General features: G+C 37.4%; 1 protein-coding gene across 3 annotated transcripts in view; it reads left to right on the forward strand.

The window, feature by feature from the left end:
* The window catches only part of LOC134821066 (GTPase-activating protein and VPS9 domain-containing protein 1-like), a 47262-nt gene continuing 20190 nt past the window's right edge, over nt 1-27072 (forward strand). Inside the window, exons 1-15 of one of the 3 annotated variants that reach the window (XM_063831733.1) lie at nt 1-170; nt 326-446; nt 1793-1973; nt 2131-2309; nt 2458-2560; nt 2692-2742; nt 2986-3138; nt 3329-3418; nt 3544-3687; nt 4832-4960; nt 5123-5292; nt 14892-14991; nt 17661-17790; nt 18064-18198; nt 18800-18892. In XM_063831733.1, the coding sequence (XP_063687803.1) occupies nt 110-170; nt 326-446; nt 1793-1973; nt 2131-2309; nt 2458-2560; nt 2692-2742; nt 2986-3138; nt 3329-3418; nt 3544-3687; nt 4832-4960; nt 5123-5292; nt 14892-14991; nt 17661-17790; nt 18064-18198; nt 18800-18892 (1840 nt within the window). In that variant the 5' untranslated portion in view covers nt 1-109. The remainder of the gene's footprint in view (nt 171-325; nt 447-1792; nt 1974-2130; nt 2310-2457; nt 2561-2691; nt 2743-2985; nt 3139-3328; nt 3419-3543; nt 3688-4831; nt 4961-5122; nt 5293-14891; nt 14992-17660; nt 17791-18063; nt 18199-18799; nt 18893-27072) is intronic. The other 2 variants (XM_063831734.1, XM_063831732.1) reach the window with 2 other exon arrangements.

The following is a 27072-nucleotide window of genomic DNA, read 5'->3' on the forward strand; positions in this document are numbered from 1 at the left end:
TTTAAGCAGTGGATTATAACTTGTTTAAAGATATGTTTGATCCAGTAACAGTACAATGTTATGAAGGATGACAAGGTTGTATCCTCAATAATTTGATGTTGAAAATGTTATGGAACGAATACGAAGCATCCAGCAAAATCTCTGGCAAACAAAACTATTCATAAATCATGGTAAATTTAAACTCTAGTACAAATTCTTTATCATATATTTATCTACATCATGGCTTTAAAATTAGACATTCTGCACTCTTGAACTATCTTTGAAATTGAAAAAAGTTTCACAAAACACTGAAAGATTATTCAATAAACAATATACATCCTTGCAGAAAAAGAAGCAATTACCAAGCTTCAAGATGATATCAAGGGGCCTACAAATAAAGTGAACAAATCTGCTTGGGTTATCAACCATAAGTGGCGTTCTCTTAGAACAAAGAAGGCAAATCCAAAGTAAGCAATGTGCTCAGCTGTGAAATAAGTTAATATATAGTACTATGTCGTAGTCTCATTACTGGTTGAACAAGTAGAGAACTCGAACATTGGATAAACTTACAGTGTGTCATTACAACTACTTATTCCCTCGCCTATGATATGAGCGTTAATGTTAACCAAGTACATATTATGGTAGCCGATTTATCAGGGTACTAATTGTTACATTCTCTGAAAACTGCCGGCCTCAGTAATTCAGACTGAAGAAAAAGTTTTGTATAAAAGATATACGTATAATTTTGAAAGACTATTTACAAAAGTTAAGAGTTTTAGCTCTTCATCCACAGTGTGTGTAACTAATATATAGTCAATAAATGTTTAACACGATTATAGAAATAAATCTTACGGTCACGTTAAGGAATTTTATCAAAATTTTATTTATTGCATATTTCAAAAGTAATTTGTACTACTCATTTAGCATTGCTTTTACCAAATTTTAGCAGGTATATAAAATTTCAAGTATAGGAATATGTTCTTACAGAGGTAGGAAAAAATTAGGTATGTCGTTTTCCAAAATAGGACCTACAGTGCTTCTGAAAGCCAGAATCAGCTGTCCTCAAAGTTTTTGCAATCACCAAATGAGATGACAATATGGTTAGGTATCAATATTTGGAAGTTTTTTTCCTCGGTACAGGCCTAATTTATAGCTACAATACATTATAATAACAATTATTTGGATCCGTGTATGGTGATTATTATTTTTAATGGTACAAATGATAAAAAAATTTAATCGAAATGTTCTATTGCACTGTGAACTATTTACGTACATGCCTAAATGTTAACTAGTAATAGACATGTTTATCAGTAACCAGTGTACAAGGGTTATGGGGCATTTTCTAATATTAGATTCCCAAAAGTGTCAACTTTCATCAAGCACCACAAAACTTGAAAAAACATCATATCATGGAAATTTTTGAGTCAAATTCTTTTAAAATCACACAGGCTGAAGATGACATCTCAGATCTGAAATATCTTGAAAAGTTAAATTTTGCACAACCTGAAGTATCAAAAAATTAATCTTCAGGAAGACAAACAAGTTCAAGTAATAAGGGGCACCAATATAGTCATTTTTTTCAAAATATTTTTTTTGTACATCTTCAACCCAGCAATTTCGATCATTTTGTGTTAGGAACTTGCCTAGACTGTCTACTATAACATGGTGGAGGTTTCATCTAAATCGGAATTTCAGACGAGGTTAAAACCCATGGTTTATATCAGGCAGTCGGAAAATTGCCAAAAAATGACAAAATTATGTGCTTTACCCTATCTATTTATTTTGATAATTATTTGTAAACATATAATCTCAGGGAACTGTGCGATGTTGACAAGTATAGTCAATCACTTGATAAGTCTCGTTTTTACGATGCTCGAGATAAGATTGGTGCAGAGAGTGAAAAATATGCTGCATTCTTAAAATACCTACGAGATAAGTCAAGTTTGGTAGCTGTTATATTTCTGACAGAAGGAACAAAAAGACGTCAGCCAGAAGTAATAACTTTGAGTTAAAAAATGCTTGGTATTTTAATATCTCAATTATCATGATCATTATTTCTGAAAATGTGTCCAGCAGGAAGGTTTTGATATTCTGTTGGTATTTAATTAAGATGCACAATGCCTTTGTTTTAAATACCAATATCTATTGCAGGAGCTTTCAGAACTTATTCATTCCCTGTTTTCTGCTTTATTTGGCTTTGCTATCCTGCCTGACGACGAGAAAAGGATTGTAAGAGTGATTGGAGATATTGCCAAGATACTCATTGCTGAATATCAGGGAGCTATATCTTCTTTCTTTCATCATCAGACAGCACTGTCATTATCATTCAGGTAAGTTGAATCCGTTAGATTTATGGTTGCTCTTCCTAATAGCTTGTCTCAGGATTGTTGTGTGATTTCTCTTAATATTACGTGGTTACAGATAATGGTATGTTTTTAAGTACACATTTTTGGTAAATGCTGACTGGATTATTTCAAGGTTGTACATAGAGTGGAGCTCCAATACACGAGTGTACATGGGCGAACTAATGAGTGATATTGTGATGAATGTTATGGCAGAACCAGAGTTTCTTATTGTTGATGTTAGCAACTATTTATATTTTACTATGAGGATAGTTATTAGGTATGCTTCTAAAATCATTACTTTTGTTAAGCAGTTGTTGGAAGCAAAACTTTAGCCCAAAGTCGTCTCATAATATTATCATATTTCCAGGAGACCAAATATCTAGAACGACATCCTAATGCTATAAACTCCAGAGCTAAGGTAAGATATCATCCTAATACTATAAACTCCAGAGCTAAGGTAAGATGTCATCCTAATACTATAAACTCCAGAGCTAAAGTAAGATATCATCATAATGCTAGTATAAACTCCAGAGCTAAGGTAAGATGTCATCCTAATGCTATAAACTCCAGAGCTAAGGTAAGATGTCATTCTGAGATACCAATACTAAATCATCATGTTTAAGTGTACCAATATCCCCCCCTCTGTAACCAGTAACTTCAGGTAGATTATTACCGGAAGAGAATAGCAACTCATGTGATAAGCATGATTACACAGATAAGGAGACACTTGCACTCCTTCCCCCCTTATCTACGCTGGCTGGGCGTCTCCATCGTTCAGTACTTCCAGATCTACCGCGGAGCTACTCAAGATGATGTGAGTACTTTTTAGTGGTGACGTTATGTCATGTGATGTGAGTACTGACTTACTTTTTAGTGATGACGTAATGTCACAAAATATTGTCTATATAGTATATATACCCTAAATTATGTATAACCTTTAAGACAATAGATATATAACTAGCTTCCTCCTTAAATTTAGTTAACTATAATCTACTTTCACACAGATTAACATATTTCTGGGAGAGCTGTTCTTTACCCGGATGCTGTTCTACCCTTTCCTGCAACCGCAGATATACCTATCTAGCAAAATCGAGGTAAGCTTCTCAGTTTGATTAAACCACTAACAGTTTCTTTTACAAAGATTATTATAGGAAAGATAAGAACAACTGACTGTTCTGGTACTACTGATTATTCTACACTCGTTACATATGAACCCCAGTCCACCCAGGTTTCAGATCTAGGCCGGCACAACCTACTTCAAGTAACGTACACATTCCGAGAGGCGTTCCTCACGGAACTAGGAGTTCCTTCCTCTTCTGCTAGACAGAAATACTCCTCAGTCCTTCCTTTTATCGGCAACCATGTTAGTCCTGTTACTTCTTATATGCTACATCCTGTTACAGTTACCATGGTTACATATCAACCCTTTCAGTTACCATGGTTACATATCAACCCTTACAGTTACCATGGTTACATATCAACCCTTACAGTTACCATGGTTACATATCAACCCTTACAGTTACCATGGTTACATATCAACCCTTACAGTTACCATGGTTACATATCAACCCTTACAGTTACCATGGTTACATATCAACCCTTACAGTTACCATGGTTACATATCAACCCTTACTTTTTACAATGGTTACATATCAACCCTTACTTTTTACAATGGTTACATATCAACCCTTACTTTTTACAATGGTTACATATCAACCCTTACAGTTACCATGGTTACAAATCAACTGTTACAGTTACTATGGTTACATATCAACCCTTACAGTTACCATGGTTACATATCAACCCTTACAGTTACCATGGTTACATATCAACCCTTACTTTTTACAATGGTTACATATCAACCCTTACTTTTTACAATGGTTACATATCAACCCTTACTTTTTACAATGGTTACATATCAACCCTTACAGTTACCATGGTTACATATCAACTGTTACAGTTACTATGGTTACATATCAACCCTTACAGTTACCATGGTTACATATCAACCCTTACAGTTACCATGGTTACATATCAACCCTTACTTTTTACAATGGTTACATATCAACCCTTACTTTTTACAATGGTTACATATCAACCCTTACTTTTTACAATGGTTACATATCAACCCTTACAGTTACCATGGTTACATATCAACCCTTACAGTTACCATGGTTACATATAAACTGTTACAGTTACCATGGTTACATATCAACCCTTACAGTTACCATGGTTACAAATCAACTGTTACAGTTACCATGGTTACATATCAACCCTTACTTTTTACAATGGTTACATATCAACCCTTACTTTTTACAATGGTTACATATCAACCCTTACAGTTACCATGGTTACATATCAACCCTTACTTTTTAAGACTACATACACACTACACAGCAGTTATTTTATCTTTAAAATCTAATGATATGATTGGTTTTGTTTTGGTGCTAAGTAGATTTAACTATTGAATTATCAATACTGTGTTGTGTAATATGAATTTCTCTCAGAGTTCGGAGATGGTGTTACTGTTAGAAGAGTTGGTGGATGTTCCCTACAGTTCCACAGTTATACCGACAATAGACATTCCCGTCCAGAGAAGTGCTGTACTTATCACTGAGCGGGACCTCCGCTACATTGTGAGTGTGCTAAAATTGGGGCCTTCGTGTGGGGCAAGGTGGGACATGGGGTGGTAGCCTTAAAATACTTGATATTATCACACAGTATTCCACAAATGTGGGACTTACTACAGATGATAAATAAACAGTTCTGTAAATATTATAAATACATGTATTTCCCAGATAAATCTGCTAATGGAGGTATTAGCAAGTGGTAAGTTTCAACCGGAGGAGAAGGAGATGTTAGCTACAGCCTTGTCTCTCTTACCTGTGGAGCCCTGTAGTCGACTCAGCGCTAAGAAACCTGGCAGGAAGATAAGTCAGGCCAGTCAAGGAGACAAGAACACTAAAAGGTAGGGAGAGTTTTGTGGAGTGCCCAACAGGGGGAGGGGCGCCCACTGGCCCAACATGGCCCATGGGGGAGGATGACCTCAACAGGGGGGGGGGGGGGTGGGAGAGAGGGGGAGCTGGGGAGGGGTGACTCAAAAGGGAGGGGGCCAGGGGAGAGAGGGGGAGCTGGGGAGGATGACCTCAACAGGGAGGGGCCGGGGGTGGGAGAGCCTGTCAATTGGTTCCTTTGTTAAGGTGACACTGAACCCGATTATCTATATAAGTGTACTAGGCTCGATACCAGATATATTATAAACTGGCAAGTAAGGAATAGTTAATAGTTCTATGTTTAGGAAATCTATTGCGGAACGTATTCTTTGCCCTTTGGCATGGCGCCGAAAATTCTGTTATTCTCTGGGTTAATCGCATATTACTATTGTGTTGTAATCAATTAAGATCAATTAAGATATTATATTTATCAGGAACCTCATTATAATCATTATTTATAAATAATTTACTATCTTTTGATTAGAGCCGCCATTCTTTAGGTTATTGTTATTGATCAACAATATTGTAGATCCCACTTACAGAGGCAGTCTATTTATCAAGAAACAACAATGAAGCTAATTGTGGCTATTCTTTATAAAGGCAGACAATATTCGATTATAGGTCCATATTAAATATTATCAGCTTTACTTTCCACCAGAATATCCGAAAAACATGTTTCGGCTGAACTCTACTCTGCAAAGAGTTGTTTAGTTTTAGCAGAATTTTGAATATTTTGTAAGTTTTTCCAGTTTTCCAGTTACATGCTGAGAATAATCATACAAACTAAACAAATGCCTAGCAGTGAATATTGCTTATATATACGTAGTGCTATAACATAATATTATTTATTCCCAGTCCTTAAAAAAATAAATGGTATATTTTTGGATTGCTTTGAATTTTGATGCAGCTCGATTTTATTTTAGGTTTCATTGGCAAGTGTCATATTTTGTTATTAGTTTTTGAGATCAGCATAATACAAACTGTTCATTTTCAACTATATATTGGTATTTCAAAGATTAGTTTGCCTCATATTAAGTAAGATTCGCATGATTAAATATATCCCCCCTACAGGATGATAGCATTACTCCTGTTTATAAGCTTGCTTCAGTTGGGTAGCTCCTGTATGTGTGGGTCACCTGACGACCCCAAACTGTTCTGCGATAACCCTGAATGGAATGCAGTACAGATAAAGATCACGGAAGTAACCAAGTCTGTCCCGTCCAGATGGTCAATATATGAAGATATAGTTAATGGTATCGACATGCCGGAGAAGAGAGAACTGCCAACTGAATGGATCACAACAACACCTGGGATCTGGGGTGCAGTGGAAGAAGTCTGGATGAACGAGGAGAAGGAGGTACTGGCAGTAGTTGAGAAAGTTTGGGGTCTGGGAAGTGCGAAATTGGGACAGGAAATAAGGGTGAGTAGCTGGAACTATGAGTCAATGTGTGGAGTAGCGGGGGAACTGAATAAGGGCGTAACTGCAGTTATCTGGGTAAAACAGGACTCTGAGCAGATCAGCATGTCACTCTGTGATATGAACCGGTTTATGTGGATCGGAGACTCTACCCCGGAGAAGTATGTGGACGATCTCAACGCTATGACTTGTTGAACCTGATTAATACAGATGGGCTGATGGAAGTATGATCGGGACAAAATATTTAGAGTATATTTCATGGTATAGAGTATACCCATCAGTATCCAGATCTTTTAATTGAGACTATCATTTAATCTTAAACTTCTTGTAATCACACACCTGTTTTATTTTGAAAGAATTACTACATTATTGTGTTATCGGTGCTAAATGTTACCAAATTCAATCATCTCGTAACGTTCTCTGATATAAGAAATAAGTCCCAATGAAGACACAATTTTTCATAAAATGTTTAATCAAACATACATTTAAATCAATTGACTATTCCTTAAATCATTGTCCTCGCTACATAATTACTACCCATAACTATAGGGAACCCACTCTTCTCTTCGTATCGTATCTGCAGTTACTTCAAGTTGCGAACCCACTCTTCAAAAAGCTCGTTGTTGTCCAGACCGACATTTGCTTTTTCCATCGCATCTTCTATCCATTCCAGGTAGTTGTGCACATCAGTGAACATGTTGTAGGATACTCCCAAGCGAATAGACTGACCCCAGGATACCAGCCCGACTTGAGTGAAACTGTCATGAACCTTCACAAACAGAGGTCCTCCTGAGTCTCCGTAGTAGCCAGAGGAAATACTTGCTGGGTCAATAGCACAGACCTGGCCTACTAGAACATAGTCTATTGTTGTTGTTGTTCTCCAGTGCTCGAAGCAGGCCTTCTGGTCAGCTATCTCATATTCTATCTCTTGGAGGATGTCTGACATTTCATAGTTCTCATCACTGCCCCATCCAATAAGAGTCACAGCTGTTCCTTCTTTATAGAGAGCATCGTCCCTGAGCCAGAGAAATAGTTTCAACCACACCTTTCTTTATTTCCACCTCCTCCTTTAGGACAATCAGCGCCACATCGTAATTCAGCACCCCTTCATTATATTTCTGGTGTGCAATGATTTGTGATATCTCCATAACCTGTTCGTCTCTATCAGCATGATTGGTGGAGTGATCCCCCACCACTATCCTTGCTGTATCCAGTGAAATGGGGGAGTCATCTGAATTAACCACACAGTGAGCAGCAGTCAGAATGATACCGGGGCTGATGAGGGTGCCTCCACACCAGTGTCCACCTTCTATTATCAGTCGTGCCATGAAGGGGTATTCGTTCTTCTCAGCATCATCTCCGTTGACAATTCGTAGCTTAGCCTCGGCTGTGTAGTAGAGACCGAGTAACGCTAGTATCAGATGTGAAACTGTCATATTACACACCTGTCAAATTATCAATTAGAGAAAATACAAGATGTCCAAAAAAAGGTGACCCAGTTATTTTTGTTAGTTACTAGCCTTACTTAACAACTAAACATCTCACAAGCTATGATCAAGAAAAATCAGGAACCCAGTCTTTCAGTTTTTATAAAATAGAGGATACTTATGGAGTTGCTGATGATGTTACCGTTTATATAATGCATTTTATTGCGGGGATAAGCGTCTGGATACATTCAGACTGAATTTAGCAAAACTGGTTCTGAATTCTAAGCAATGAATAACATCTAATTAGGACATCTAAGGGGCTCAAAACTTGAGAATTTTCGGATATATCAACGTCATTTCTGAATGTGCGCTAGATAGAAGTGATAAGAACCAAACAAAATAAAGGTCCCCTATTTTACTATGAATAACTGAGACTCAAGTAGATCTGAAGAGTTGGCTGGTTAGTGCGTCTATTTATTCCCTGTGTGAGACCACGTGATGCCCATATAAGGAGGTGTGAGACCACGTGATGCCCATATAAGGAGAAGAAGGTGTGAGGGATGGTACTCAGCACGTGTCAGCTCACAGATAATACTTACTGTCTGGCTCAATAATCCTGGACTGTTCAACTATTTGACTCTGAAAGACTTTACTTTCTGATCATTGTTCTGGAAGCTCCCTCAGCTGATGCAATCAAATAGAAGAATAGCCTGTGTTATTGTGACTAAGAGAGGTTAGCTATAGTCGCTCAGCCATGAGCTGAATTCTTTGTTTTATAGGTACAGATGGTGTTCCTAGAGTAGTCGCTCGGCCATGAGCTGTAGTCGCTCAGCCATGAGCTGAATTCTTTGTTTTATAGGTACAGATGGTGTTCCTAGAGTAGTCGCTCGGCCATGAGCTGTAGTCGCTCAGCCATGAGCTGAATTCTTTGTTTTATAGGTACAGATGGTGTTCCTAGAGTAGTCGCTCGGCCATGAGCTGTAGTCGCTCAGCCATGAGCTGAATTCTTTGTTTTATAGGTACAGATGGTGTTCCTAGAGTAGTCGCTCGGCCATTAGCTGTAGTCGCTCAGCCATGAGCTGAATTCTTTGTTTTATAGGTACAGATGGTGTTCCTAGAGTAGTCGCTCAGTCATGTGGTGTTCCTACATTGTCTTTTTGGACTATAACGTACTGACAATCCTTTCTTCCTTCATTGGACAAATCCCCTCCTTCCCTTGATCAATACTCGACCACTGTTTCAGAAACCACCTACCGTGCTTCAGATGGGGACATCATCGCTTTATAGCAGTATAATTCAGTTTAATAAGAGGTCTAGCCTTGCTGAGCCTTGAGTTCACCGTTACGATTAATACGTTAATACCGAACTGTATAATAAAATAACCCTCCAATGAATAATGAGTCCCTTCTTAACACCTGCTCTTCTTGTTCACTGAGTTACCACCTTCTCCAAGTCACGGCTCTCCTGGATTTAAAAGTGAAATATATTTAATTAATGAAAATCATTGCGCTTCAACATAGATCTACAAAAGAAACAGTGATGAATATTCCCGACGATTTCATCCTTGTACCCACTTAATTACCGTAAAAATAATACTAACTTAAATTCTACGGTAACATGTTTTGGTGGAAGTCCAGAGTGACGTGTGGTATTTTAAATTCTTGGATAGTACTGAAATCATAGCACTGCGGTGCTGCAAAAGAAGTGGGCTGGGTTATTATTAAGATAGTATTTCATTATCTTGGAATTATACATAGATATTATTATTGTCGTCCGATATTAATTTTCAGTTCCCATATTGATGTTACGACCTTAGGGCTCCTAGAAAATGTTTTTGGCATAGATACGTACATGAAGAGATCTCCTCCTAATCGTTGGAGTGGCCTGCAATCTGCATCACACACATCTCCTGAACAACGTACAAAGTTTCTCCACTCCACTCGGTTCAATGCTAACTGACGTACTGCATCTCGGTTGATGTTCTCAATATAGATACAATATAACCAATCAGTAATTATAGCGGCCCCTAAAAAACCTATCATTAGCTTGTTGTGAACGAACACACTTGCAAGTTAATAGGAACTAGAGGTCCTAATTGTAGAGTAGCGAAATATTATCTTCAGAAAACAGTGGTGTTGTACAAACATTCATAATCTAATGAAATGGTGTTATAATTGTGTTATAATTATGAAATACGATAAAAAAACTGCTCGCATGTTATTGAATATCCAGTATTTGATATCAGTATTTGGTATGTTTGGTTGGTACAGTTGACGCTCCCCTTCAGTTTATTTTATTACATTGGGTTGTCTCTAGTGATGAACTTTATTGAATCTGTCGTTGAGCTATCAAAATTTACTTTCTTAGGGACTGCATTTAAACGTAGCTAAAGAGAGGGTCATTAAGTTGGCGCCTCTCTTAAAATAAATCACTAAATAATCTTTTGCTTTTGCCCCCTCGGAATCTGTATTAGGTATCTAGAAGGTATCCATCGGAGTGTATTCTCCAGAAGACCATGAGTCAGAGATCTGGCACCTCAGCTCCTGTGGTGACTTGGTGAGTGTCTAACTGACAGCTAATTGAGAAGGTTCTAGTGTATTTAGAAGTAGAACCATGGGAAGCATGACCACGGCTAACGTGATCTCCCTCGTGATAATATTCTAGTACCAAGCAGGATTAAAGGGTTGTTAACGGTAATTCTGATAATTCAAGTTCCTCTACAGTGGACGACGACCACGCGGAGTAGCCGAACACCTGGATTGATGTAATTTAGTTCGTATTATCTGATAATTTGGATTTGAGCCACCTGCCCCAGCGGGAATCAGTTATAAACGCAAGGCAGATTAGATCATTATTATCTTCCCAGTATCGTCGAGGCAGATCAAGGACAGTTTATTCTGTGGAATGTCGTTGACAAACCCTTGTTTTCTTGTTATTTGTTGTAACATACAAATATTCAATACTTCCTATTTTCTATTTGTATTTTATCTAATTTTTACAGTAAACACATCTCTAAACCATTTTCATCAGTCAAGCTGTTTAAAGTGAAACGTATAATCACTAATCAGCGTGATTAACATTGCCCTACATTACCCTACATTACCCTACATTACCCTACATTACCTACATTACCCTACATTACCCGTAACATTGCCCTACATTACCCTACATTACCCCACATTACCCGTAACATTACCCTACATTACCCGTGATTAACATTCCCCTACAGACAGGATGATAGAATTAATGGTGTTTGCCTGGTTTATCCAGTCCAGTAGCTCCTGTATGTGCTGGTCACCTGACGACCCTGCTCTGTTCTGTGATAACCCTACTTGGAATGCGGTTCAGATCAGAGTTAAGGAGATAACTATAGATATCCCTACCAGATGGTCAATATATGAAGATTTAGTGAACGGGGTGGAGCTGCAAAAGAGGGATACTGGAAATGGAGTGGCTTCTCCAACACCAACCTTCGGAACTTTACCTCTGCCTACTGGAACTTTACCTCTGCCAACTTATCTGCCATTGAGTTTTGGTCCTTGGACACTGAGTCCCCCAAGAAGTCCTATCTGGGATGAGGTCGAGGAGATCTGGTTGAACAGTGAGAAGGAGGTGGTGGCTGTGGTAGACAAAGTGTGGGGTCTAGGAGACACCAAGGTGGGGGAGGAGATGAGGATCTCCAGCTCTAACTACGAGTCTATGTGTGGGGTGGCGGACCAGCTTACTCTGGGAGTTACTGCAGTTATTTGGGTAAAACAAGACACGGACAAGATGAACTTGTCATCGTGTGCTCTCGACCGCTTCAAGTGGCTGGGAGACTCCGGCCCTGAGAAATACGTTGAGAGCCTCAATTCAAAGAATTGCCCATGACCGTGCCGGAGTGGCTACAATTACAAACTAGATTGACTGCAAACTGGAGTGACTACAGACTTATCAGAGACTTAGTACAGCGATTATTTATTGGATATTGAGAGATACAATTTGTTTCGTTTATTAGTAATTTTATTGCATGAGCTTGTCGATTATTTCTTTAGGCCAGTTCATAAAATCACATGGAATTTGAGTCTAAGTGAAAACAATATTTGACAAGTTGATTAATTCTTTCAATCATAAAATCAAACTGTTTAGTTTGTTTTGTTGTTGTTGTGCTGGGCGTTGAAACATAAAATTACAGAAATTTCAAATATGTGAATAAACATTAAAATCTCTCAGAAAATGGGAAGCACACCGAAATTTGATCAAGATCCCGAAAACTGTCGGTTTTGTATTTTAAAAAGAACATAACTTTAAATTCACACCAAGACTGCACCCAATTTCCAAGAAAAATGACATGATATCTCTCTCTCTCTCTCTCTCTCTATCTCTCTCTCCTCTCTCTCTCTCTCTCTCTCTCTCTCTCTCTCTCTCTCTCTCTCTCTCTCTCTCTCTCTCTCTCTCTCTCTCTCTCTCTCTCTCTCTCTCTCTCTCTCTCTCTCTTCTCTCTCTCTCTCTCTCTCTCTCTCTCTCTCTCTCTCTCTCTCTCTCTCTCTCTCTCTCTCTCTCTCTCTCTCCTATAGTTCAGACCTATCAATGTAACTGGAGAGGTTATGTCTCTTAACCACATCCTCCATCTTCCCCTCGTAAACCTGCACAACCTTATTATTGTACATCCTTAACCTCTCATATATCCTCACATAGAACCTGGACTGCCAGAACATATACAGGAAGTAAACCACCCCAATAACCGCTGCAACTGCCCTCTTCTCAGTGTGCAGCAGATGTCCTACTGACACTAAACAAGCTAACGCGACTATCAGATTCAGTGTCACCATCACTATGTACTTGCCAGTATTCTCTTTGAACACTGGGTCTAGTTCCCATAATTTGCGTGGTTTTTGTTCGGTTCTGACAGATATCATGGCAGCACATTTCGGACAGCGGCCTTTAGAGTTAGTGTTCATCCAGTCTATTAGACATGAGGAGTGGACTACACCGAGACCTGAAGCACATTCACAGGGCTCTATAGTGAACGAAGTGCTGTGGGAGTCCTCGCATATCCAACATACTTGAACTCTGGAGTAACGAGCCCCTGATACTACGTTATCTTTCTCCACGTGTTCCTTTGTAAGAGATCACGTGTTCCTTTGTAGAGATCTCGTGTTCTACCGACACTCCCAAATCTTTTTCTTCGCTTATTTCCATGACAGTCTCTGGTATGTTGGCTCGGTGAATGTACATGGTGCTTAAAACAAGATAACAGTCAATATCATATATAATTATTAAATCTGGACAGATTTCACATTTAGCTATCAGATAATCAGAAGAGTAAAAGATGTAAAAAATTTTTAACAAACAGTTAAAATAGTTCCTTACGACAGTGGAGCTCTACTAAAATGATGGCATGTACGGAACCCACACACAAATTACTATGGACACAGTGCAGTCTACTGACAACGCTATGTTCTTTTTTTCAGACGTCGAACATCACCGAATTTGGAAATTAAAAAGGTATTATTTCTTTAGTGATAACTTCCCACGGCCAGTTCGCACGATCCTACAGCAATAGCGATGATAACCTGACATTGAAATTGACCAGCAACTTTGATGATATTCAAAATTTCACGCCGCCGGGTCATTTTGGCAAAATTAGAATTTACTGAGCGGACAACCCTGCGGTGGTACCAAATACATTACCAATATGATAATCGTGTCTTTATAATATCTACTGTATGTACGGATAAAGTCGGATTTAATCCAATTCAAAACCAAAGCCATGCAAAAATCAGATACACTAAGTTAAAGTTACCAAATTCCAATGTTAATTGTTTCGCACGTGCCCTTTATTCTGAATTAAGAAACTACTCCCTACTTTAATTATTCTGCTTTGGTCATGTAATTTAGAGACTACAAGTCTGTCGTTTAAAAGACAATACGAATAATACCCGTTGTTTTCATCAATGCTTCCATTCGTTCATGAATAATGAATGAACTATGACGTAATAATGTGAAGAATTGACCCAGTGCTCATATAATATATAACATAATATAGAATACCCCACGTACTCTAAGTAACACGTACATGTACGTATTACCCCACGTACTCTAAATACACATCACTTGACGCTCACTTCTCACGTATATTTTGGTTTGTGTCCAAGTTTTCATTTCACTTATTGAATTAGAGCAGAGATAATAAGATAAAATTACGATCCTCAATATTCTGAATTAATGTCATCCTCCAAAAGCCGCCTTATTCATCATTACTTGAGACTACCTGTATAATATGTCAATATCTTACCTACATCTGTATTCTATACTAGCTATTACATATCTAGCTAATATATACAATACATAGAGATAAGTGCATGATAAGTTATATAATGTATATTTTTAGGAATTGAGAATGTAATCATGATCAGTATTTTATTAAACACCATGAGAAATATACTTTCTCTATAATATTGTAGTAGAATAAATGGAATTAAAGTTTAGTGTTTTTTTTAAGGGTAGATATTGTCCCTGAGTTAAGTTTTTAGACCTAAAGATCTGATCGTAACTGTTTCGTGGAGGACACCCAATAACAGAGCAGACCATAACGAATAACACCCAGATCCCCCGCCCCCGCCCGCCCCCCCCCCCCCCGGCTCCCGGCCCCTCCCCCCCTGCATGCTGTAGATTTATCTTCTGTTTAATTACCTGAATTGTGTTGCTGTAAATTACCTGAATTAACTTCTTAACCCCTCCCCTTCAGGAACAGACCCACATTACCAGACAACTTTACCTTTGAAGAGGAAGTGTTAGTGTTCCCTCTTCCTGGTGTTGCTACTGATAAAGTTAAAACGGAGGCAGAGGTTAGTGTTAGTTAGTGTTAGTGTTCCCTCTTCCTGGTGTAGCTACTGATAAAGTTAAAACGGAGGCAGAGGTTAGTGTTAGTTAGTGTTAGTGTTCCCTCTTCCTGGTGTAGCTACTGATAAAGTTAAAACGGAGGCAGAGGTTAGTGTTAGTTAGTGTTAGTGTTCCCTCTTCCTGGTGTAGCTACTGATAAAGTTAAAACGGAGGCAGAGGTTAGTGTTAGTTAGTGTTAGTGTGCCCTCTTCCTGGTGTAGCTACTGATAAAGTTAAAACGGAGGCAGAGGTTAGTGTTAGTTAGTTTTAGTGTTCCCTCTTCCTGGTGTAGCTACTGATAAAGTTAAAACGGAGGCAGAGGTTAGTGTTAGTTAGTGTTAGTGTTCCCTCTTCCTGGTGTAGCTACTGATAAAGTTAAAACGGAGGCAGAGGTTAGTGTTAGTTAGTGTTAGTGTTCCCTCTTCCTGGTGTAGCTACTGATAAAGTTAAAACGGAGGCAGAGGTTAGTGTTAGTTAGTGTTAGTGTTCCCTCTTCCTAGTTCCTGGTGTAGCTACTGATAAAGTTAAAACAGAGGCAGAGGTTAGTGTTAGTTAGTGTTAGTGTTCCTTCTTCCTGGTGTTGCTACTGATAAAGTTAAAACGGAGGCAGAGGTTAGTGTTAGTTAGTGTTAGTGTTCCCTCTTCCTGGTGTAGCTACTGATAAAGTTAAAACGGAGGCAGAGGTTAGTGTTAGTTAGTGTTAGTGTTCCCTCTTCCTGGTGTAGCTACTGATAAAGTTAAAACGGAGGCAGAGGTTAGTGTTAGTTAGTGTTAGTGTTCCCTCTTCCTGGTGTAGCTACTGATAAAGTTAAAACGGAGGCAGAGGTTAGTGTTAGTTAGTGTTAGTGTTCCCTCTTCCTGGTGTAATTACTAATAAAGTTAAAACGGAGGCAGAGGTTAGTGTTAGTTAGTGTTAGTGTTCCCTCTTCCTGATGTAGCTACTGATAAAGTTAAAACGGAGGCAGAGGTTAGTGTTAGTTAGTGTTAGTGTTCCCTCTTCCTGGTGTAGCTACTGATAAAGTTAAAACGGAGGCAGATGTTAGTGTTAGTTAGTGTTAGTGTTCCCTCTTCCTGGTGTAGCTACTGATAAAGTTAAAACTGAGGCAGAGGTTAGTGTTAGTTAGTGTTAGTGTTCCCTCTTCCTAGTTCCTGGTGTAGCTACTGATAAAGTTAAAACGGAGGCAGAGGTTAGTGTTAGTTAGTGTTAGTGTTCCCTCTTCCTGGTGTAGCTACTGATAAAGTTAAAACGGAGGCAGAGGTTAGTGTTAGTTAGTGTTAGTGTTCCCTCTTCCTGGTGTAGCTACTGATAAAGTTAAAACGGAGGCAGAGGTTAGTGTTAGTTAGTGTTAGTGTTCCCTCTTCCTGGTGTAGCTACTGATAAAGTTAAAACGGAGGCAGAGGTTAGTGTTAGTTAGTGTTAGTGTTCCCTCTTCCTGGTGTAATTACTAATAAAGTTAAAACGGAGGCAGAGGTTAGTGTTAGTTAGTGTTAGTGTTCCCTCTTCCTGGTGTAGCTACTGATAAAGTTAAAACGGAGGCAGAGGTTAGTGTTAGTTAGTGTTAGTGTTCCCTCTTCCTGGTGTAGCTACTGATAAAGTTAAAACGGAGGCAGATGTTAGTGTTAGTTAGTGTTAGTGTTCCCTCTTCCTGGTGTAGCTACTGATAAAGTTAAAACTGAGGCAGAGGTTAGTGTTAGTTAGTGTTAGTGTTCCCTCTTCCTAGTTCCTGGTGTAGCTACTGATAAAGTTAAAACGGAGGCAGAGGTTAGTGTTAGTTAGTGTTAGTGTTCCCTCTTCCTGGTGTAGCTACTGATAAAGTTAAAATTGAGGCAGAGGTTAGTGTTAGTTAGTGTTAGTGTTCCTTCTTCCTGGTGTTGCTACTGATAAAGTTAAAACGGAGGCAGAGGTTAGTGTTAGTTAGTGTTAGTGTTCCCTCTTCCTGGTTACTGGTGTAGCTACTGATAAAGTTAAAACAGAGGCAGAGGTTAGTGTTAGTTAGTGTTAGTGTTCCTTCTTCCTGGTGTTGCTACTGATAAAGTTAAAACGGAGGAAGAGGTTAGTGTTAGTTAGTGTTAGTGTTCCCTCTTCCTGGTGTAGCTACTGATAAAGTTAAAACGGAGGCAGAGGTTAGTGTTAGTTAGTGTTAGTGTTCCCTCTTCCTGGTGTTGCTACTGATAAAGTTAAAACGGAGGCAGAGGTTAGTGTTAGTTAGTGTTAGTGTTCCCTCTTCCTGGTGTAATTACTAATAAAGTTAAAACGGAGGCAGAGGTGCGTTTCACATCTTGACTTTGTTTACCTGACAAATAAATATAGCTGTCTGTAATGCACTTCTAACAATAGCTCCTGTATTGTATTTATATAAAGTTATACATAGTTAGATCAGACCACATATTTGACTAGCACTGTTTATCGTGCGATCTCTACATATTCCATTTAATGAATAGCTCTAATACTTTATTATATATGTGATATTCGGGACATCAATATGACTCGGTTAAGATTGTAATCAAATCTGGCAGTCAAGTTTCCACGTTTTTGAAGTATAGAATTTAAATTATAAAACAAGCCTTAATCTCATGTGGGCTGGTAGCTCGTATTTTTATGACGATTTGTTTACAATAACTGATACAACATCAGGTGCTGGGTAAGAATATAGACCGTGAAGAAGAGAGGTTGTTTGATGAGCGTAAGATGAGCGTGTTGCTAACTAGTGACCATCCTCTTACTGCTGACTCAGAGCAAACTGCTCAGGAGGACATCAAGGGGAGTAAGTTACACATTACACATTACACAATACACATCTGTATTAATAATAGGAGGGGGGCTGTTACACAATACACATTACACATCTGTGTTAATAATGGGGGGGGGGGGGGGGGGCTGTTACACAATACACATTACACATCTGTATTAACAGTAGGAGGGGGGGGGGGCTGTGATAATTGAAGGATTACCTTCAATTTAGTGTTGAGTTTAAGTAATCTTGTAAGTTTGGCACGTTTATCTGTCACACGAGCCTATAATTACTCTCTCTCGGCAGGATTACTACAAGACTTTGACCTGCTGTTCCACAACCCTTCAATGCAGTTGCAAGACCAGGAGTCCTTCACTCCAGACGGTGTTAGTCTCTCCTCCGCTAACTCCTACGATAGTCTGGACAGACAACCTGAGTGTGGTACGTTACTTAATTTGTTAACAGGAATTTCATTTGTTTAATTTGTTATTTATTTATTTTTGGTTTGTTTAGTACACTTACGTGACTTTATGTGATTCTTTGCCACTATATAATAAGTTAGTGCACGTTTATTTCTTTCATTAATATCATTGTAAAAGGTACCTGAAATTGAACTCAATGCTCATTTCACGTTTTTGCTAAATAGCATTTTGTTGAACCACTATGCTGGTGGATTCTATAAAGTGACTGCTAAACGGCAGTTTACCTGTAATACCATAATACCTTGTGCAGACCTGGTAGGCGCTATAAATAATAATATGACAGTGGAATGTCTACATATAAGGTATAATAAATGAGGAATAGTGTCGCTGTGTAGGGGGTCTTATCCTCTTCTCTTAGTATACATAATACTATAATACCTGGTGCAGTGCTGTAATACTATAATACTTACTACCTACTACTACCTTACTATTACTAATACCTGGTGCTGTTACTCTCGTAATACTACTAACTGAATGTTCAGTAGATGGCTTGATTTTATAGTTGACCTGAATAAACCCTCCAACTCTCATCACCATGGTTACAATTAAAATGTTATCAGGAAGTGTAGATAATGTTCATCTCTCTACACTAACAGAACAAAGTAACACAGAGGGAGACAGTGCAACCTTGCAACCTGGAGAGAGTCTTTATGGTAGGGGATAGAGACAGCATACTGTACCTCATATATATAATGTAGCTCATGTAATGTAACTGATGTAATGTAGCTGATGTAATGTAGCTCATGTAATGTAGCTGATATAATGTAGCTGATGTAATGTAGCTGATGTAATGTAGCTGATGTAATGTAGCTGATGTAATGTAGCTGATGTAATGTAGCTGATGTAATGTAGCTGATGTAATGTAGCTGATGTAATGTAGCTGATGTAATGTAGCTGATGTAATGTAGCTGATGTAATGTAGCTGATATAATGTAACTGATGTAATGTAGCTGATGTAATGTAGCTCATGTAATGTAGCTGATATAATGTAGCTGATGTAATGTAGCTGATGTAATGTAGCTGATGTAATGTAGCTGATGTAATGTAGCTGATGTAATGTAGCTGATGTAATGTAGCTGATGTAATGTAGCTGATGTAATGTAGCTGATATAATGTAACTGATGTAATGTAGCTGATGTAATGTAGCTCATGTAATGTAGCTGATATAATGTAGCTGATGTAATGTAGCTGATGTAATGTAGCTGATGTAATGTAGCTGATGTAATGTAGCTGATGTAATGTAGCTGATGTAATGTAGCTGATGTAATGTAGCTGATATAATGTAGCTGATGTAATGTAGCTGATGTAATGTAGCTCATGTAATGTAGCTCATGTAATGTAGCTGATGTAATGTAGCTGATGTAATGTAGCTCATGTAATGTAGCTGATGTAATGTAGCTGATGTAATGTAGCTGATGTAATGTAGCTGATGTAATGTAGCTGATGTAATGTAGCTGATGTAATGTAGCTGATGTAATGTAGCTGATGTAATGTAGCTGATGTAATGTAGCTCATGTAATGTAGCTGATGTAATGTAGCTGATGTAATGTAGCTGATGTAATGTAGCTGATGTAATGTAGCTGATGTAATGTAGCTGATGTAATGTAGCTGATGTAATGTAGCTGATGTAATGTAGCTGATATAATGTAACTGATGTAATGTAGCTGATGTAATGTAGCTGATGTAATGTAGCTCATGTAATGTAGCTGATGTAATGTAGCTGATGTAATGTAGCTGATATAATGTAGCTGATGTAATGTAGCTGATGTAATGTAGCTGATGTAATGTAGCTGATGTAATGTAGCTGATGTAATGTAGCTCATGTAATGTAGCTGATGTAATGTAGCTCATGTAATGTAGCTGATGTAATGTAGCTGATGTAATGTAGCTGATGTAATGTAGCTGATGTAATGTAGCTGATGTAATGTAGCTGATGTAATGTAGCTGATGTAATGTAGCTGATGTAATGTAGCTGATGTAATGTAGCTGATGTAATGTAGCTGATGTAATGTAGCTGATGTAATGTAGCTGATGTAATGTAGCTGATGTAATGTAGCTGATGTAATGTAGCTGATGTAATGTAGCTGATGTAATGTAGCTGATGTAATGTAGCTGATGTAATGTAGCTGATATAATGTAGCTGATGTAATGTAGCTGATGTAATGTAGCTGATGTAATGTAGCTGATATAATGTAGCTGATGTAATGTAGCTGATGTAATGTAGCTCATGTAATGTAACTGATGTAATGTAGCTGATGTAATGTAGCTGATGTAATGTAGCTGATGTAATGTAGCTGATGTAATGTAGCTGATGTAATGTAGCTGATGTAATGTAGCTGATGTAATGTAGCTGATGTAATGTAGCTGATGTAATGTAGCTAATGTAATGTAGCTCATGTAATGTAGCTGATGTAATGTAGCTGATGTAATGTAGCTGATGTAATGTAGCTGATGTAATGTAGCTGATGTAATGTAGCTGATGTAATGTAGCTCATGTAATGTAGCTGATATAATGTAACTGATGTAATGTAGCTGATGTAATGTAGCTGATATAATGTAGCTCATGTAATGTAGCTGATATAATGTAACTGATGTAATGTAGCTGATGTAATGTAGCTGATGTAATGTAGCTGATGTAATGTAGCTCATGTAATGTAGCTCATGTAATGTAGCTGATGTAATGTAGCTGATATAATGTAGCTGATGTAATGTAGCTGATATAATGTAGCTGATGTAATGTAGCTGATGTAATGTAGCTGATGTAATGTAGCTGATGTAATGTAGCTGATGTAATGTAGCTGATGTAATGTAGCTGATGTAATGTAGCTGATGTAATGTAGCTGATGTAATGTAGCTGATGTAATGTAGCTGATGTAATGTAACTGATGTAATGTAGCTGATATAATGTAGCTGATGTAATGTAGCTCATGTAATGTAGCTGATGTAATGTAGCTGATGTAATGTAGCTGATATAATGTAGCTGATGTAATGTAGCTGATGTAATGTAGCTGATGTAATGTAGCTGATGTAATGTAGCTCATGTAATGTAGCTGATATAATGTAACTGATGTAATGTAGCTGATATAATGTAGCTGATGTAATGTAGCTGATGTAATGTAACTGATGTAATGTAGCTGATATAATGTAGCTGATGTAATGTAGCTCATGTAATGTAGCTGATGTAATGTAGCTGATGTAATGTAGCTGATGTAATGTAGCTGATGTAATGTAGCTCATGTAATGTAGCTGATATAATGTAACTGATGTAATGTAGCTGATGTAATGTAGCTCATGTAATGTAGCTGATGTAATGTAGCTGATGTAATGTAGCTGATGTAATGTAGCTGATGTAATGTAGCTGATGTAATGTAGCTGATGTAATGTAGCTCATGTAATGTAGCTGATATAATGTAACTGATGTAATGTAGCTGATGTAATGTAGCTGATGTAATGTAGCTCATGTAATGTAGCTCATGTAATGTAACTGATGTAATGTAGCTGATGTAATGTAGCTGATGTAATGTAGCTGATGTAATGTAGCTGATGTAATGTAGCTCATGTAATGTAGCTGATGTAATGTAGCTCATGTAATGTAGCTGATATAATGTAACTGATGTAATGTAGCTGATGTAATGTAGCTGATGTAATGTAGCTCATGTAATGTAGCTGATGTAATGTAGCTGATGTAATGTAGCTGATGTAATGTAGCTGATGTAATGTAGCTCATGTAATGTAGCTCATGTAATGTAGCTGATATAATGTAGCTGATGTAATGTAGCTGATATAATGTAGCTGATGTAATGTAGCTGATGTAATGTAGCTGATGTAATGTAGCTGATGTAATGTAGCTGATGTAATGTAGCTGATATAATGTAGCTGATGTAATGTAGCTGATGTAATGTAGCTGATGTAATGTAGCTGATGTAATGTAGCTGATGTAATGTAGCTGATGTAATGTAGCTGATGTAATGTAGCTGATGTAATGTAGCTGATGTAATGTAGCTCATGTAATGTAGCTGATGTAATGTAGCTGATGTAATGTAGCTCATGTAATGTAGCTCATGTAATGTAGCTGATGTAATGTAGCTCATGTAATGTAGCTGATGTAATGTAGCTCATGTAATGTAGCTGATGTAATGTAGCTCATGTAATGTAGCTGATGTAATGTAGCTCATGTAATGTAGCTGATGTAATGTAGCTGATATAATGTAGCTGATGTAATGTAGCTCATGTAATGTAGCTGATGTAATGTAGCTGATGTAATGTAGCTGATATAATGTAGCTGATGTAATGTAGCTGATGTAATGTAGCTGATATAATGTAGCTGATGTAATGTAGCTGATGTAATGTAGCTGATGTAATGTAGCTCATGTAATGTAGCTGATATAATGTAGCTGATGTAATGTAGCTGATGTAATGTAGCTGATATAATGTAGCTGATATAATGTAGCTGATGTAATGTAGCTGATGTAATGTAGCTGATGTAATGTAGCTGATGTAATGTAGCTGATGTAATGTAGCTCATGTAATGTAGCTCATGTAATGTAGCTGATATAATGTAGCTGATGTAATGTAGCTGATGTAATGTAGCTCATGTAATGTAGCTGATGTAATGTAGCTCATGTAATGTAGCTGATGTAATGTAGCTGATGTAATGTAGCTCATGTAATGTAGCTCATGTAATGTAGCTGATGTAATGTAGCTCATGTAATGTAGCTGATGTAATGTAGCTCATGTAATGTAGCTGATGTAATGTAGCTCATGTAATGTAGCTGATGTAATGTAGCTCATGTAATGTAGCTGATGTAATGTAGCTCATGTAATGTAGCTGATGTAATGTAGCTGATGTAATGTAGCTCATGTAATGTAGCTCATGTAATGTAGCTGATGTAATGTAGCTCATGTAATGTAGCTGATGTAATGTAGCTCATGTAATGTAGCTGATGTAATGTAGCTGATGTAATGTAGCTGATGTAATGTAGCTGATATAATGTAGCTGATGTAATGTAGCTGATATAATGTAACTGATGTAATGTAGCTGATGTAATGTAGCTCATGTAATGTAACTGATGTAATGTAGCTGATGTAATGTAGCTGATGTAATGTAGCTGATGTAATGTAGCTCATGTAATGTAGCTGATGTAATGTAGCTGATATAATGTAGCTGATGTAATGTAGCTCATGTAATGTAGCTGATGTAATGTAGCTGATGTAATGTAGCTGATATAATGTAGCTGATGTAATGTAGCTGATGTAATGTAGCTGATATAATGTAGCTGATGTAATGTAGCTGATGTAATGTAGCTGATGTAATGTAGCTCATGTAATGTAGCTGATATAATGTAGCTGATGTAATGTAGCTGATGTAATGTAGCTGATATAATGTAGCTGATATAATGTAGCTGATGTAATGTAGCTGATGTAATGTAGCTGATGTAATGTAGCTCATGTAATGTAGCTCATGTAATGTAGCTGATATAATGTAGCTGATGTAATGTAGCTGATGTAATGTAGCTGATATAATGTAGCTGATGTAATGTAGCTGATGTAATGTAGCTGATGTAATGTAGCTGATATAATGTAGCTGATGTAATGTAGCTGATGTAATGTAGCTGATATAATGTAGCTGATGTAATGTAGCTGATGTAATGTAGCTGATGTAATGTAGCTGATGTAATGTAGCTGATATAATGTAGCTGATGTAATGTAGCTGATGTAATGTAGCTGATATAATGTAGCTGATGTAATGTAGCTGATGTAATGTAGCTGATGTAATGTAGCTCATGTAATGTAGCTGATATAATGTAGCTGATGTAATGTAGCTGATGTAATGTAGCTGATATAATGTAGCTGATATAATGTAGCTGATGTAATGTAGCTGATGTAATGTAGCTGATGTAATGTAGCTCATGTAATGTAGCTCATGTAATGTAGCTGATATAATGTAGCTGATGTAATGTAGCTGATATAATGTAGCTCATGTAATGTAGCTGATGTAATGTAGCTCATGTAATGTAGCTGATGTAATGTAGCTCATGTAATGTAGCTGATGTAATGTAGCTCATGTAATGTAGCTGATGTAATGTAGCTGATATAATGTAGCTGATGTAATGTAGCTGATGTAATGTAGCTGATGTAATGTAGCTGATGTAATGTAGCTGATGTAATGTAGCTCATGTAATGTAGCTCATGTAATGTAGCTGATATAATGTAGCTGATGTAATGTAGCTCATGTAATGTAGCTCATGTAATGTAGCTGATATAATGTAGCTGATGTAATGTAGCTGATGTAATGTAGCTGATGTAATGTAGCTGATGTAATGTAGCTGATGTAATGTAGCTGATGTAATGTAGCTGATATAATGTAGCTGATATAATGTAGCTGATGTAATGTAGCTGATGTAATGTAGCTGATGTAATGTAGCTGATGTAATGTAGCTGATATAATGTAGCTGATGTAATGTAGCTGATGTAATGTAGCTGATGTAATGTAGCTGATGTAATGTAGCTCATGTAATGTAGCTGATGTAATGTAGCTGATGTAATGTAGCTGATGTAATGTAGCTCATGTAATGTAGCTGATGTAATGTAGCTCATGTAATGTAGCTGATGTAATGTAGCTGATGTAATGTAGCTGATGTAATGTAGCTGATGTAATGTAGCTGATGTAATGTAGCTGATGTAATGTAGCTGATGTAATGTAGCTGATGTAATGTAGCTGATATAATGTAGCTGATATAATGTAGCTGATGTAATGTAGCTGATGTAATGTAGCTGATATAATGTAGCTGATGTAATGTAGCTGATGTAATGTAGCTGATATAATGTAGCTGATGTAATGTAGCTGATGTAATGTAGCTGATGTAATGTAGCTGATGTAATGTAGCTGATATAATGTAGCTGATGTAATGTAGCTGATGTAATGTAGCTGATGTAATGTAGCTGATGTAATGTAGCTGATGTAATGTAGCTGATATAATGTAGCTCATGTAATGTAGCTCATGTAATGTAGCTGATGTAATGTAGCTGATGTAATGTAGCTGATATAATGTAGCTGATATAATGTAGCTGATGTAATGTAGCTGATGTAATGTAGCTGATGTAATGTAGCTGATGTAATGTAGCTGATGTAATGTAGCTGATGTAATGTAGCTGATGTAATGTAGCTGATATAATGTAGCTCATGTAATGTAGCTCATGTAATGTAGCTGATGTAATGTAGCTGATATAATGTAGCTGATATAATGTAGCTGATGTAATGTAGCTGATGTAATGTAGCTCATGTAATGTAGCTGATGTAATGTAGCTGATGTAATGTAGCTGATGTAATGTAGCTGATGTAATGTAGCTGATGTAATGTAGCTGATGTAATGTAGCTGATGTAATGTAGCTGATGTAATGTAGCTGATGTAATGTAGCTGATGTAATGTAGCTGATGTAATGTAGCTGATGTAATGTAGCTGATGTAATGTAGCTGATGTAATGTAGCTGATGTAATGTAGCTGATGTAATGTAGCTGATGTAATGTAGCTGATGTAATGTAGCTGATGTAATGTAGCTCATGTAATGTAGCTGATGTAATGTAGCTGATATAATGTAGCTGATGTAATGTAGCTGATGTAATGTAGCTGATATAATGTAGCTGATGTAATGTAGCTGATGTAATGTAGCTCATGTAATGTAGCTCATGTAATGTAGCTGATGTAATGTAGCTGATGTAATGTAGCTGATGTAATGTAGCTGATGTAATGTAGCTCATGTAATGTAGCTGATGTAATGTAGCTGATGTAATGTAGCTGATGTAATGTAGCTGATGTAATGTAGCTGATGTAATGTAGCTGATGTAATGTAGCTGATATAATGTAGCTGATGTAATGTAGCTCATGTAATGTAGCTCATGTAATGTAGCTCATGTAATGTAGCTGATGTAATGTAGCTGATGTAATGTAGCTGATGTAATGTAGCTGATGTAATGTAGCTGATGTAATGTAGCTGATGTAATGTAGCTGATGTAATGTAGCTGATGTAATGTAGCTGATGTAATGTAGCTGATGTAATGTAGCTGATGTAATGTAGCTCATGTAATGTAGCTCATGTAATGTAGCTGATGTAATGTAGCTGATGTAATGTAGCTGATGTAATGTAGCTGATGTAATGTAGCTGATGTAATGTAGCTGATGTAATGTAGCTGATGTAATGTAGCTGATGTAATGTAGCTGATGTAATGTAGCTGATGTAATGTAGCTGATGTAATGTAGCTGATGTAATGTAGCTGATGTAATGTAGCTGATATAATGTAGCTGATGTAATGTAGCTGATGTTATGTAGCTGATGTAATGTAGCTCATGTAATGTAGCTGATGTAATGTAGCTGATGTAATGTAGCTGATATAATGTAGCTGATGTAATGTAGCTCATGTAATGTAGCTGATGTAATGTAGCTGATATAATGTAGCTGATGTAATGTAGCTGATGTAATGTAGCTGATATAATGTAACTGATGTAATGTAGCTGATGTAATGTAGCTGATGTAATGTAGCTCATGTAATGTAGCTGATATAATGTAGCTGATATAATGTAGCTGATGTAATGTAGCTGATGTAATGTAGCTGATGTAATGTAGCTGATGTAATGTAGCTGATGTAATGTAGCTGATGTAATGTAGCTGATGTAATGTAGCTGATATAATGTAGCTGATGTAATGTAGCTGATGTAATGTAGCTGATGTAATGTAGCTGATGTAATGTAGCTGATGTAATGTAGCTGATGTAATGTAGCTGATGTAATGTAGCTCATGTAATGTAGCTCATGTAATGTAGCTGATGTAATGTAGC

This window comes from Bolinopsis microptera, chromosome 9 (assembly GCF_026151205.1).
Source record: "Bolinopsis microptera isolate Bmic1 chromosome 9, MBARI_Bmic_1.0, whole genome shotgun sequence".
In the NCBI taxonomy this organism is placed as follows: Eukaryota; Metazoa; Ctenophora; class Tentaculata; order Lobata; family Bolinopsidae; genus Bolinopsis; species Bolinopsis microptera.